The 16,575-nt window shown below is 37.8% G+C and overlaps 1 protein-coding gene across 1 annotated transcript; it reads right to left on the reverse strand.

Annotated features, from left to right (window-relative positions):
* Positions 1-14,040: 14,040 nt before the first annotated feature.
* Positions 14,041-15,732, reverse strand: LOC139966010 (neuromedin-U receptor 2-like). Its single transcript, XM_071968650.1, has one exon. The coding sequence runs from the start codon at positions 15,403-15,405 to the stop codon at positions 14,290-14,292; it is 1,116 nt and encodes a 371-aa protein (XP_071824751.1). The 5' UTR covers positions 15,406-15,732; the 3' UTR covers positions 14,041-14,289.
* Between the last annotated feature and the right edge of the window lie 843 nt (positions 15,733-16,575).

Below are 16,575 nucleotides of genomic sequence, written 5' to 3' on the forward strand. Positions count from 1 at the left end.
ATAAGACCGACGTGACGTAAAAACGGATCATCGTTTTGTAGTAAACTTACAAAATTTATTGTTGTAGCAAGACAGTCACCAGAAGTCATTTCTCGGAGAATCAACTGAGTTTAATTTTTTTTTTAAAGTAAGCAAGCACCATACAACAGAAAAAAAATCAATGACCAGTGAAAGAAAAGGGATTTACAAAAAACGTGCAATTTCACAAGACAGGGCTACAATGATAAAATATAAACTAAAATAATATACTGTAGTTTATAATGATAACATGTATTTTTTGACAGATGTCATAATGGCGGCTGTAAAGGTCACGTGGTCAAGTCCAATATTTCATTCTTTTTCAATTCAATTCAATTCTCCAAACTTTATTCCAATCTCTTTTAATGAAAATTGTATTTGTTGTGTAGAATAAAATAGAAATAGTGGATTGACGACCAGAAACTCGCCGATGGAGCTTTTGTACGTATGCCCCTATGCAGAAGATAATAGAATAAAATAATGAGCATACATAAATCAAGAAACAAAACAAAATAAAAGAAAAAAAGCAAGACAGAATAGAAAAATCAATGACTTTTATAATAAGATTATTTTTCATAGGTTTCTTAGGTATTTAAGGTGTCGCAATCTATGATATCAATCGGTAGTGAGTTCCAAAGATCCCCACTATAGCCTATAAGCCCAAAATACTGACCTAACATGCACGTACAACCAACTTTGTGACACTTTTTGTGAGTGTTCATAAGCTGGGACATAGCGGGCAATATTAATATGCAATCTAGTATTTTTATTATTATTATTAATTATTATTATAATTTGTAGTATCGAATAAAGTTAAGTGATAACAAATATAGCAGTTATTGCTTTCTGAGTCTTAAAGTTGAGCCAATTCAAAGGACCATAGCTGAATTATCAAACAATGCCGCACAGAGTGAACTCAACTAGTTCTCAGAAAAGTGGGCCAAAACTATAACTATAGCTCACTCCTACTTTCGAAAACGGGCAACCCCTCCCTCACGCTTGGCCCGTACCCTGCAGTGTTCCTACGCCAATGGCGAATAGCATTGAAAAGGTTAAAGATATAAAGTTATGTTGTAGGAACAAGTATATTCTGGACATTGGTTTCTGATAGAAATATACATGCAGCACCAGACTCAGGCGCGTAGCCAGGAATTTGCCAAGGGAGGGGCGAAACTGTAGATTCGGCATTGCAAACTACCAGAGCCTTATATAGAGAGAGTTGCGACAACTGAAATTTGGGCGCCATTTTGGGGCCAAATGGGCAACATACAGTATGTGTGGGAATGGGCGTTCAGGTGGATAGGGGAATTTTTCGATGGCATTGTAGAAGTGTGAGCGGGATTCTGGGTTTTATTTTTGGCCTGATAATGTTGTGGTGCTTTTGGGCGCCGAGGCTGTGTAAGTAGGGCGTCGAGTGTCGAACGGGAGGGGGGGGGGGAGGGATTGGCTGCGCTCAAGTTCAAGGGGATGAGGTTGGCACATTTGGAAGTCCAAATTCAACAGTTGATATTCTGGTACGGTAAAATTGTATTATGACTGGTTATATATCATATTGTAACACATATTGCACAGTTGCGGAATAATGTACATTCTTCCATTGTTGCCATGGTAACCAAACAAAGCCTGTGATTGGTCAAAATTGGGATTAACTGTAACTTGAGCTAGCAATGGCTGATGAAGTTGATATTTGGACATGTGACTGGTACTGACATGGTGCACAGAATCATGAAGCTAGGTCTTTGAAAATTGGTTGCTATGGTAACTAAATGGACCAATCACATCAGGCTTGGGGCGATTACATCTGAATGTAATCGATTACGATTACTTGAGAATGTATGATTACGATTACGATTACAGCCTAAAGTTGAAGTAATCGATTACGATTACATTGTAATGTAATCGTGATTACAATCATGATTACATTGTGGTTACTTGCACAATCCTCTGCATATCTGTTTAATATAACTCTCTGCCGGGAAATAGGGCAATGAAATAGGGCAAGGGAAGGGCATTTACAGTATATACGGACAAAATTGTGGAAGTATATCTAGAATTCCTACCAGGCATTACACATTTATGCCTTAACACGTTTAAGATGTGTAACCCATAAGTCCAGTAAAAAATACAATTTAAACAGACAAAGAGTAAACAGACAAATACTAAAGTAAAACAAATGAAGATTTTCATGCAACACTTTATTTCAAATGTATGAAATACGAATAATAAATTGCAGCTGACAGGACTTTAATACCATAATATGACCCAAACTGGGTGCTGTAAGGAATTTACACTAATCTGGAACTCACATCGCAAATATATGGTATATGTGAGTAGGATATTTCAGCGTTATGAGAACTAAGCTGCTGCTGGAATTTGAAAAGATCTACTTCAGAATATTTTTGTATGAGAGTCAGGCTTTTATCTACGAATTTTATGTCTAATAACTTGAAAAAGCTGCATCTATATACTATAGGATCCAAAAAGTCAGAAATTCTTCAAAATACCAATTGAGCCTCTATTACTAGGCATGGGCTTCTATTATTAATGGATAAGGTAATCGTGACCAGACAACACCCCCCGGACAACCCCCCCCCCCAACAGAAGCATAAATATGTTGTCAGAAGTCGAAAATTAGAGAAGTTTTCTTTTGGGGGGGTTGCTGGGGGGGGGTGAGTTGCCCGCCAACCATGGTAAAATGCTAGGCCTAGGCTCAGTCAAATTGAATTTCCTGGGTTATGTCCTCTTTTGCTTGGAACTGCCCGGTTGTAAGAATATGAATTAGGATCTGTATACCGTACCTATGTATGACATGGACAAACATGATTCCTGAGCCTAATTTGGCCTATGGTTTTCAGTTGACTCTGTTAGTTTTACCTGCTATCCTCTAACAGGACACAATGTTCTAGGAAATATTTTTACCTAGCCTACAGTGATATTTTAGTAACCTAATTTTTCAATATTATTTCATAAAAGATAGTGGAGTTCTGGACCAGTTCAATTCAAATCATCAAGTGCAAAGCAGAATGATTAATCATTTCAATGGTCTGCCAGATCGCCACCCAAATTTTCATAAATAATAATCCGAACAAGCTCATGACACAATGGAGCCAAGCAGTTTTTCATTAGGGGGCTAGGCTAGCCCTTGGTGATTTGTATTGCACACTAGTACTGTGCTTCGTAGATCCCCGATTTGTCTTGCCACGCTGGAGCCTTCAATTTAAGGAATATACCCACTAAACTTTGCAGAGATATTTTTATGCACCTTATAACAGATCTCATCCCAACATCGCAACTTTCTTGATCAGAACTTGTTAAAAATAGACCATTTTCATGCCTGAAATTTATGCTGTTTTCTGTGATGTTAACTATGCGTGTATGTACACTGCACAGTGCACCATACATAGCTGTAAGGACTGTCTGGTGTAACCCACAGTCCTGGTTAAGGTTATATGGACTAGGCTAGGCCTAGTGTTACGAATCTTAGTTCATTGTACTACTAGGCCTAGGTGAAGTACTCACATCACAAAGTTTGTGATTGGAGTTCGCCTTCCAGTGAAGCCTGTTTACTTTTGCCTCCCATGTTTTCCTCCTATCTAGGTTTGTTGGGAATCTGAAAAGTTTTGAACCGTTTTCGGGACGATTTGAACAGCCCCACGCTGAACAGCCAGGCATTTTGTGATGGCAGCGCAGATGTTGACTGCTCGAACGTACGTTGTTGTCGATCATACGGCCAGAATTAGTTGGCCCCAAAATGTTGCCATGAGGTCACGTGATCGAAAATTCCGGGACCCGAGTTGTCGCAACTCTCTCTATATAAGGCTCTGCAAACTACCTAAGCGTAGCGCCACCATGTGTTGGCGCGAAGCGTACAAGAAAATTTTGGCTGAAAATGACTCCCAGATCGCTGGAAATGGCACTTCCCAGGCCTTGTAAGTTGCATCTTAGCATTTTCTCTTTTGAAAATACTAGCGATATCATAAAAGTATTAAAAAAAAAATTATGCTCAAGGGGGGGCGGCTGCCCCCATTTCCCCCTCCCCCCTTGGCTACGCGCCTGACCAGACTGAAGTTCTGAGCGTTCGTGCCGGACAGTCCTTTTTATACCAGGGAATTGCTCAGGCTGCCTTGACTTAACCTAACCGGGAAGACGGTTGATCGTTAAATGATGTTAATTGGTCTAAAACAAGTGTATTAACAGGATATGTGTGGCATTCTGAATTTGCAATAATTCGTTTGAAATAAATCCCCATATAAAGCAAATAAAGATGGAAAGATGGCTTATAAAAAGCTAAAGATCCAAGAAATATTCGTTTCGTAATACAACATCTGCTTTGATGCCCAACTTGGGGTGCATTGATTAAAAAGTTTTGAGATGGAATCAGTACCCTTTTTTTGTGATTTTCAATATCGCCCTCTTATTAAATCAAATTAACTGGAATATGCCCGAGGCACCTGACTTCACAAATGGCTCTCTAATCTTTAAACTTTCATTTCCATAAGTCATGCTTTTAAAATGAGCAACTGAGAGAAGACCTTTTCACGTTATGCATTAATCCCTGATTCTGCGGTATAACATTGAGTCGGAATTTCAAAGGTCAAATTCTATTTTCTCCATTAGGCTGTTTGAAACACGACACAGTCAAAACTTATGAGCCACATTATTATATCTAACAACCGAAAACTACTTAAAGAAAAAATCGCAGGGCAAAAAAAGAGTTTTTTTATTCTTCCGTTTTAAACTTTTCACTATTTTCTTTTCTTTTTATTTTATATCCATGTTTGGACATGTAATTAACAGAAAATCACTTGGATTAACCTTAAATTCAATTTAGATAATGATAAAAAGTAGGTCACATACAATCTGAGCCACTTATAGGATTTCTACTTCTATATGTTTCAAGAAAATCGATTTAAGTTCACCGCTGATCTAGGCTTGGTGTCCATTAAGACTTCATCCACTGTATATGTTTACTAAATGTAGCCATTATGTACGGTTAATCAAGGTTTGACTATTATATAGAACTATATGATATTAATGGATGCATGATTGGTAACTGTGATGAATGTACGTCATTACAAACAAAGTTTACACTGCGCTATAAATATAACTATTAGTGTTTGCTATCATAGAAATACCTGTATTCAAATGTGGATGAATGTAGGTATAGGCTGTGTGCTTTCGTCGTGCAATATAATGTGTATGTGTATGTCCATATTGCCATAGTAGGCCTATATATGATGAGTCAGTAACGGTTTGGTGCTAGTTTGACCAAAGATTTGAATAAGGTAGATACCCGCATATCAATGAGGCTGATCATCCAGAGAGGGGGACCGAGTGTACATGCCTGCCCGCCCTCCTTCTGAATTATATTAACACTAATGTCACGTTCAACGTTCCTGATATAATTTAAAATGTTTGTTCACTTGACTTATTGTTTACTTTATGAGTAATATTGAGTATTTATGCTGGAAATATTGTCATTGTTTCATTGTCGTTATCATTGTCAGAAATCAGTATAGTTTATATCAATCGCTTCAACATTTCACGATAGTAAATATTAACATGCAAAAACGACACCTCGGTATAAAGTCTTTTTAGGGACTTTCCCCCTCTTTAATTTTCGGGGCCAGTGTATTTTTTTTTAACTGTAATTGTGGTATTATGGAACGAAAACAATCAAGAAACATGCGTTGTATATATAATGTTTGCATATATCCCAACAAATCCACTAAAAGAACCCATGCAAACTGAAAGCACGTTGGAGAACGGGTCCGTGAGTCTGTATAAAAGAGAGAGCCATTGGTCGAATCATCCGGGATTTGGTCTCCATAAAGGTTGGAGTGAGTGGTTGGGGGAGGGGGGCAGAACTACAACATTGAAAAGGAGTTGGTAGTGTGTTTTTGTCCGTTGCAGCTAACATGCATATAAAGATTGATAGCTAGAAGGCTTTTCTACCCTTTGTCGATATTATATAAATAACATATTTAATCTCCATAACGTACTGATTTAATATTGCCTAGACCTTATAAGTATTATTAGTTGGATTGTCAAAACAACAATCAAACAAAGAACACATTAACTCACTATATTTATAAAAACAAAAATACCTGTCCATTTTGTAACATGAATACCGTCTAAATTAAAATGTATACCTTTACAGGCGGAAGTAATTGAATTTAGAATACAAAACAATAACTGGTTTAGCCTTCAGATGTCAAATTAATCATATACAATCAATGTGATGACGTACAGGAACTCCTTCAAGACTGATATATATATATATATATATATATATATATATATATATATATATATATATATATATATATATATATATATAGTTATAAGATGACCAGAGTACAAACAAATCGCAAAGCCATCATAGACAAACTTTCAGACTTCAAGGCGAGGTGGGGCGGTGTAGGGGGGGGGGGAACAAGGGAGGTAAACTGTGAGAGAGGACTTTCGAGAGGGAAACGAATTAGATGAGGTGATAAACAATGTAGCTAATTGACCTACATATCATTTGCATACAATAGGGTGAAAAGACTTGTTTCATTGTTACGTCACACAATTGCATAATGCAAGCATGCGAGATTGGATAACACAGCGTTTATTGCACGCGGCATACTATATCCGACAAAATACCGAGATTACAATGCACCACAGAGTGTTTTGAAAATTATCGTTTCTATCGGAACAACGGTCTGACTCTCTGTCCCCTTCGTCTACCCTTTACTCGTCTACCCCCCCCTCCCCAATCCCCATACTTCCTACCGAGTCCTACGTAAATTCACTCACTCTGTCCTGAATCGTATAACATATTTATATGATTCAAATTGAGCTTCAGTCTGCATGCACAGCGCCAGTGAAATCACGTGATGTTGTTCGTATTATGTGTAAAATGATCTGCAATAATATATCGCTATAAACAATCCTAATGCATTTGGAAATCTGCACCAGAATTCTTAAAGGAGTGTATAGTGTTAAATAACTTTCAAACACTGGAAAACTGGAATACCTCGTTATACTGCATCTTAGTGCTGGATTATCCGATAGGTAGATATGGCCCCAATCTCACGGCCCTCCAGGTCACGGGCCTTCGTGTCAATTCCAGGGAACTTACCAACCATCTACTAACTTGATAGATGGATGGATGGATGGATGGATGGATGGATGGATGGATGGATGGATGGATGGATGGATGGATGGATGGATGGATGGATGGATGGATGGATGGATGGATGGATGGATGGATGGATGGATGGATGGATGGATGGATGGATGGATGGATGGATGGATGGATGGATGGATGGATGGATGGATGGATGGATGGATGGATGGATGGATGGATGGATGGATGGATGGATGGATGGATGGATGGATGGATGGATGGATGGATGGATGGATGGATGGATGGATGGATGGATGGATGGATGGATGGATGGATGGATGGATGGATGGATGGATGGATGGATGGATGGATGGATGGATGGATGGATGGATGGATGGATGGATGGATGGATGGATGGATGGATGGATGGATGGATGGATGGATGGATGGATGGATGGATGGATGGATGGATGGATGGATGGATGGATGGATGGATGGATGGATGGATGGATGGATGGATGGATGGATGGATGGATGGATGGATGGATGGATGGATGGATGGATGGATGGATGGATGGATGGATGGATGGATGGATGGATGGATGGATGGATGGATGGATGGATGGATGGATGGATGGATGGATGGATGGATGGATGGATGGATGGATGGATGGATGGATGGATGGATGGATGGATGGATGGATGGATAGATGAGAACACTAGTAGCGGTTACTCAGAGTTTCATGCATTCATGCATTGTACATCGCCTCTCTAGTTCTCATGAATATTTGTGCATGATGCTGTAATTTGAATAGCATGCATGCTGCTAGTGAAGATTCACTTAAGCAGAGTTAAGACGTAAAGCTGTCTTTTGTTATTTAGACAGGCGCAGATTCTAAAACAGTATTTCAAAGTATTTAAAAAAATCTAAAATGTTATATTTGGATATTCCCAGACCCCACCCTCCCCTTTACATTGCCACACCCTCCCCTTTATAAAAATCTGGACCAGCCCCTTTCAGTTACCTCTAAATCTATTTGGTTGTTTCTTGATACAGAAATTTTTGCTCCATGAAACTTAATGCCATGTTTTATGTGTTTTGTCTACGAAAAAACATTTCATGTTTACGGCTATAATTCTAATACGATTCCGTTATGGAAAAAGATGACAGAATATATATATATATATATATTATTTCAGATTCATTACCTGTCCTTCAATACTCCACCAGGCTGGCCAAAATTAGTTTTCTTTAGAAAACTGCTGAATTGATGATTGCCGCAAACTCAAAGCAAAAAAATGTAACTTTAACGAAAGGAATCCGATCCTCATAATACATCAAGATAAAAGTGTCACTTAAGACACCCCCTTGCTTTCATCCAGATTCTTGCTTGTCAGCAGTGTCATTGGACGCCTCAAATATCATTGAAACTGGGCAAGGACGTATGGCAAGTCGGTTTGGTCTTCATCCCCAAATTTCTTGAGCAAAATCTAAACTATATATCTTTAGCAAAAAACCCTTTCAATAAAAAAATAAAACTGAAAAATGGATATAATAATAATGGATAATCAAATAATCAAACTTATTCAAATATTGGCTCACAATACGTATTGTGTATATACGATTTTGCTGCAGTCGATAAAATGGTAGTCTTAGCCCCACCAAAAAAGGTGTTTGACTGTTTTCTTCTTGTCGCTACAAAATGCAGACAGTAATGAAACGTGATACCTTTTTATCTTTAGTTGGACCTGAGATGTCCATCGCTGTATCGTTTGTACACGGTGCTGTGGGTATTGACCGCAGCTGTACGTACTGACTGTACACTAATGTCTAATTACCGACGGTAGCAAGCTGTGTGTGTATTTTCTGGGATCGATGGTGGTGTCTAACACTTCTGTTACACCTCATTCGAAACTAGATCAGACTACCGGCATTAGACGTTTCTCTTTTGCGCGAGTCTTCACACCCTTTAAGGAACTTCTGTATCACGGGAAGTAACTTTCTATCGATAGGTTCACAGTTCCTTACCACCTCAACCCCTCCCCACCCCCTCCCCGCCCTCTTTCGCACCCCTATATAAAAAAAAAATATCTAGCAAGTTTCCGTAATGGTCCTTTCGGATACGTGACAAATTTTCTCATCAGGAATCATTTGGTGCAATGTTTTACAAAAGCTTTAGGCGAGTGTCATACGTTTTGTTTCGAAAATTATCAAAATTAGGATAGTTTGCTTTAAACTGCTGCAAGGTGACTGTGATAATGTTTCTGTTAAAATGGTAATTCGCTTGCATATGTTACTATTAGTATTATAACTGTAAATATCTAAAGTATAGAGAAGTCACTTTGTTTCCTGCAAGCTGCAAGGCCGAATTATTCATCATTAATTTGAGGAGTCCGACTGCCATGCCAATTAGGTAGTTTAATCAAGCGAAAGGAATAATTGTTATCAAGGGCGATTGATAATATTGAACTTCTCTCAATTTCTGCGTGGGAGTGAGTAATACCTGTTCGGCACGTTATTTAGTAAGGGCAAGGACAAGGATGGGGAGGGGCGCATAACCCCCCACCCCCCAAAAAAACTTCCATCGTCACTGGGGGAGGGGACATGATTAGTCGAGAGAATTTGTATTCAGTTGGGGAAGCATAAGATCAATCCACCGGGTCCAGGACGACACCGGGTGCGGTTCCAGGTTGTGTGTGGGCAGAAATATTTATTAACATAACCTTACGTTTAGACCTTATATCTAAATATACCTAAGAATGCACCGTCTAAGATTTAAATGTATTTTCAACTATGGAGGAACGCCCAAATCCCCTACATTGGAAAACGTTTTCAACGACCCCAGGGTCACTCCTACCTTTATAAAATCCCTAATGGCCCTCCCATGTCCCTGTTTCTGGGAAAATTTACATCAACAAATTTAATAACACGCCTCTCCATGGGTTATAAATTGGTATCATAATGAGTATCACACCCAAACAAACTGCCCGCAGCTAGGTGGGGCACCCCTCGTGAAGAGTGTACTGTCCACCCGCTCCGCTCCCCCCCCCCGCATCATGCATGTATACAAAACGACTATCGTGCCCCTCATTAAATTGTTGATGCCCTCCTTAAATTGTTGGTGCCTCTCCTTAAATTGTTTATTGCCCACCCCCTACCCCCCCCCCCCCACCCCAACTCATATTTCCTGGTTACATGCCTGCATGTCTCACAAAGTGGTTAGAATAGCAGCTTCCCTGTCTCATCAACAAACTCTACGAATGTTTTATATACCTGAGCGTGTTACTTTGTGAAGCATTTTCCCGTCTAGCTCCCTCCACCAGTCGCTCAGTTGTTGATCGAGTCAGAAGATTAAGAAACATTTTTTAAAGGGACAATTTAATAACAACAGGGAAATTGCTAAAGCTACACTGAAATGACCAAAAAAATTTCAACAACGATAACACACGTTGGGGTGGGGGGGGGGGATATAAATTATATGAAGGATAACAAATGTTTTAAAAGATGATACGATCTCCTTGAAGTGGAGTCTGTGGTTTATTTGTAATTTATGACGAATATTATACGGCCTTGATTTGGCCAATAAGGTTAATTTAAACATAATTAAAGCCTCAATCTCTCCAATTAGTTTAACTTCAATCATAATTAACCTTGTTTTTATTGATTTAGTTTGTAACTATAGCCAACCATTTGAATGAGACAGAAAAGGGGTTTTCTATTCAGCAAATGAAACTTAACAAATTATTCTTTGTGTCGTTTACTTCTAGAGACAATGAGTTTTAGGGCTTGTTAGTGAAACTGCCTACTGATTCAAGGTTCTATATATATATTTTATTCAAATAAAATACAACAACTTTTATTTGCCATAAGACCACTGTCTAACAGTACATTCAGATATACGATTTCCCCAACTTTTGTTGTCGCTTGCGGAACTGAAATGATGCTGCGGGGATATTTTACGAGCAAACAAGTTTGTGTGTCATGTTTTCAAGCTTCGGTAAAAGCTTTTTGTACTTAAAGGGTGTGAAGACTCGCGCACAAAGAAACGTCTCATGCCGGTAGTCTGACCTAGTTTCGAACGAGGTGTAACAGAAGTGTTAGACACCACCATCGATCCCGGAAAATACACACACAGCTTGCTACCGTCGGTAATTAGACACTAGTGTACAGTCAGTACATACAGCTGCGGTCAATACCCACAGCACACTGTACAAACGATTCAGCGATGGACATAACAGGTCCAGCTAAAGATAACAATGTATCATGTTTCATTACTGTCTGCATTTTGTAGCGGCCAGAGAAAAACTTCACTTGCAAGCAACGGAAATTTAACTTTTTCAGAGCGAGGCACGCGGTTTGGGGCGAGTCTTCAATGCCTTTAAGTTCGAAAGTTTTTAGAAAGTCGGTATGTGTGATGAAGCCAACTACGTGTTCCCTGTATTCAATACATTAAAAATCATTCTCATAACCACATCATGCCACATGGCATTATACGTAAAGGCAATGGATGTATGTAAAACAATGAATAAAATCATATCAATAAATATGAAAAAAAGGACCATAATGTAAACAAGTTTGAGAGTGCGTTTTTAATCGAAATTCAAGGTGATACATAAATAAAGTTTTGATTATTATAAGAGATTTAAATTTGTACAGTGTTTTATACACACATTCTTTTTAAAGAATATAAAAACCCAAAACAAAACAAAGCCTGCAAAAAAAGTGGTTAAAGTCATTAAAATATTCATGAAGTCTTCACAATTTTATAGTGTTTGAAGGTTAACCGCCTGTGGCATCACGTTTAAATTTGCTTTAGGTTACTGTTATATCCGACCATCACAAATTTATGTTAACTATGTTACTTGTTTGTATATTTAAACTATCTTTAAAATCAAAATATCAGATGTTCTGACCAGGGCCCAGATCTAGAATATGCTCGCTGTTAAGTCAGCCCATATGAAACAATACAAATCTAATAAAAAAGACAGAAACCAGCAAAAACTCACAACAAATGACAAAATAATTCAAATACAATATTTAAAATGCATTACAAATTTGTCGATGACAAATGCTGTTGAATATCGTAAATGGGTGCTCAAATGTTTATATTTAAGTTAAAAGAACAACTTTTGTTATAATTAACATTATATTTAACGAAAATGGATTGACATATAACTTTCTGAACTGCCCTACGAAGACAAAGATATCATCAAATTAACCTTTAAAGGTATGCGGTATTTGCCCCAAATATCCTAGATGTTCAAATATGGTCACTTTTGGTCAAAATTCTTAAAAGTGGTTTTCTTACAATCTTCGAGGAAGTTTTCGTCACTGGGCCATTTAGTCATCTTGTGTGTTCCTTAAAAATGTCTGAGAACAAATTGGATAGTAAAGACCTCCAGGAAAGTACTTTTTGAAAACTTCGAGCAGTTATAGGGTGCTATAATTTTGGGCCTATACTGACTACTTTTAAAGGAGCTTTCCAGACATCTGAACATATTATAATATAATTAATATCCAGAAGACTGGAACATTGATAGAAACATCACTTTACCACTCATTGTTTCGTTTTCGGTTTGTTGCAATTTTTGACATTATGAACACTGGGTTTCAGCCTTAAATTATTCACCAATTCAATATCCTAAAATAAAGCTTGTTTCTGACTTCTGACCAAATCCCCCAAATTTACCAAACATCTACAAAAAATGAATTCAACACATTGATAAGTTTTCTCGTATAACTGTTTACATATAAAGCAAGAGTGGGAAATATTGAGTTTAAAAACGTTTGACAGAGAATTATAATTTTACCGAAAATTTCGTGCGATAAACGACGTTGGAAAAAGCGTTAAAACTTTGGTAAAATTCCAGGGAACCAGTGAACTGCAAATCAACTGACTGCAGACCAAATTGAACCGACGACTACAATCTTTTCCAAATTAGCCTTAGACCAGTTTCGTCGCCTGCGAGGTGCTTGTACTAGTTTGATGGTAATAAGAGAGGAATAAACCGAATTGCTGCAGCTATATTTCAGAGTAAACAAGGTAATAAACCCTAATTCGAATTTGGTGAGATATCTCAAGTTTCATTTTGATGATAGTAAAAGATACCTTCCATTAATAAATGAGCATTGCCTTATAATAATGCAAAAACTTTGTGATAAAAAGGGAGATAATCAAGATTAAAGTTTCTGCAGAAAACACTGTAATGAATAAATAAAACTTGCACTGACATCACAATGATCTTTCATAAAGAATAAAATAAGTAGTCCGAGACAACTATGATAATTAGTCATTAACCTCGAATTTCTTTTTTAATGGAAATTCTCATTACACCTCTTAAGGCAAGAACAATTTTTTTTTTATAAAGAAACTTTAACATTACTTTCTTCATTGTAATTACCCAAGTCGACCCGGGCAATTAATCGACTGTTTGACATCGGAACTGAAATATTATCGACCCAGAAACATACTACAAGCATGGACGTCGATTTTGAGGGGGTTTGTCATCGTAACTGACATGGAGTTTAACTGAATAGAATCCTCGGGGATGCATGCAGGGTGTAAGCAAAAGGTTGGCAAAATGTGTCCCGGAGGGCAACTATTCTGCAATCCGACAGATGGCTTTCAAAGTCCCTGTTATTACGTATTGAACCGAAATGTTTCAACAAGGCGTGTGTGAGCGCTTTTAATGGTTTGTGGAGGGGGATATATGGGAAGTTATAAATAAATAATGAAGGTAACCAAAAGTGAGGGAGGAGTTCACTAGCGATTCTCTCAGTTAGTTCTTTAAAGTACAAAGTGGGGGAGGGGACGAAATGCATTATTGCCCCGCTACTAAGAAATCATGTGGCAAGGTACCCCCCCCCTCCCCTTTCCCCCTCCAACCCCTTCCCAAAGGTACGGTATTTAATGTTATAATACTGTTTCCATCTTGTATGCAAGATTAAAAATCTTTGACTGTCAACCTCAGTGCAAGTTTAATCCCGTCAGTTAAGTATATGAGTCGTGCCTTGTAATTATTCTCTATAGTGTGGTATCCAGGGTACACGTTAAAGGACTATACTGTCATTCTCCGATTACTATTTCAAAACTCTTAAACTACAATCATGTACCTAAAATGACCGGAGTACAAAATACAACTAAACGTGTGAGCATTTAACAGTTACTAGGTTTGTTAACCGCTCGCATATAGACAGTCGTATCACATGTTTTGGGTTGACCTTGGTGACGTCTTACTTTTTCACATTTGAAAGTTTCGGAGAAGGCTGTCCTGTATCGCGGATTAGCCACGTTATAGATTAATGGATTAATGCAAGAATTTAAATATAACAACGCTTGACTAATGGGTCTGACAACCTTTAACATTTCAGTCATCCAAACTGGTACTGACGTAACCACATCCGCGACATGATAAGCGAGAGAAAAGAAATAAAACGGCATCGTACATAGGAAAAATATGGATCCGTTAATTACCAGCATTCTAGCAACGTAGTTACGTAACTGTGTGTCCCTCCTGACTGCGCTCTTAACACGAAGGTGCAGTGTATAGATGATCTTCATGTACATGTAGACATTTGGAAAGAGTACACTGAAAAACAGAGTAATTTGAAATAAGTTTGAAAATGCGTCTGACCATGGATAAAACGGGCTACAAATTCCAAACTGATTTGGTAGGGAAGCAAATTGATCATTCGAAGGCCACACTATACAATAAACGATCATTTTCCCCAAAGCGGGGATAGATGTGGTGGCGCAGACGAGAGCTGTTACCCAACCACCGATAACGAAACGGATGGGCATCAAAAATAACCGGTATCGCCTCTTAGAGCTTCTCCTCACCCGAAACGGATGGCAGACGGCAAAGAATTTATCCACCGTCACCATGGTCACGAAGAACATAGACGCGTAAGCGCACATCTTGACAAAAGGCAACACGGTGTAACACCAAACAGACGATAATTTCAAAGAATCATATCGTATCGCAGATAAATATAAAGATAACACTTTCTCTCCGACACCGAATAGCAAATAGAAAACATCGGCTACCGCTAAATTAGCGAGATAAATATTCGTCCTGGTTTTCATGCGCCTGACGCATTGATATACAACGAGGAATGCGATGTTTCCTAGGATACCGGGAACCAAGATGATAGGCATTAATATACCGACGAAAAACTGTTCTCGTTGATTGTAGAGAAACACCTCGAAGTCTTGAATACGAGCATTGGATATGTTGGAATAGTCCAAATGGGTACATTGTTGTGTTTCCATCGTTATCAAAACCAAGTCACCACCTTTAAAAATGAAAAAAAAAATCAACTAGCGGGAACAATTCGAAAACCCTTTCTCTATACTTTGAGCCTGTTATATTTTACTCAAATCGCATTGATGACAAACTTCGATAAGTTGATAAATTTATTTGTTGACATGTTGTATAAGTGCATCATAAATGCATTGATCCTATTCTTCTTCCTTTGATTAGTTGTTTTTTGTTGTTGTTGTTTTTAAAGCTTCATGTGAAAGAGAACTCAAAAAGAATCCAATACAAACATCGATAGTTTAAATATGGAGTTGAATTACAGGAATAACGATGCGCTGTTAATCTCCCCGTTCTTGAAGAACAATAAAATCTGTTAACACTTATTAATAACTCATCTGTAACAAACCTTGGACCAGTTAGCGATTTTGATGAACCACGTACGTATTCGCGATATGCATATATAGTTACGCAGTTTATTTCACAGGTGAGAAAGTTAAAAACACAAAAGTAAATATATCAATATATTTTAAGCAGATTCAGTTTAAATTTGACTCATTCTGTCATCGATTATCTTTTCCTTTCTTCTTACTGTTCGTCCTTCAAGAATCTCAAAGTGAAATTTTTATAACGCTCTTCGGTGCAACTATCAATATTTCCTCCATTTTTATATATTATTTTTTTTTTGAGAATTCTGATTATCCGTACACAACGCCCTATAAAACAGACCTCTGAATCGGCTATACTGTTATGTTTCTTCAAAACCGAAGATATTTGATCATTTGAAAAATAGCTGTATATGAGACCTGTAGGACTTAAAAGATTTAAAAGAAAGATCTCACATAATTTGTTTTCAAGGAAAGCGCACGGAGCGAAAATGCATAGGTAGGCAGTATCTTCCGTTCTAGTAAAATTTAAAGTGATACTATATATGAATTATACTTAATAATCGGGTCCATATATTTGTATATATATAGAAACTACCGAAGAACGTCTGCTATTATCATTTTTAATATAAAATATTATTTATATCAGCAGATTTCTCCAAAGAAAAAGAGCAATGATACGTGTAAGTAATCCATTGGTAGCATGCTGTTTAATTTGCCACATTACTTGGTATTCATCTTCAGATGATAGCAGCGATTACTATTCTGTGCGTGACTATACTCGGACGTTCCAGCAAT

This window comes from Apostichopus japonicus, chromosome 4 (genome assembly GCF_037975245.1).
Source record: "Apostichopus japonicus isolate 1M-3 chromosome 4, ASM3797524v1, whole genome shotgun sequence".
Classification (NCBI taxonomy): domain Eukaryota; kingdom Metazoa; phylum Echinodermata; class Holothuroidea; order Aspidochirotida; family Stichopodidae; genus Apostichopus; species Apostichopus japonicus.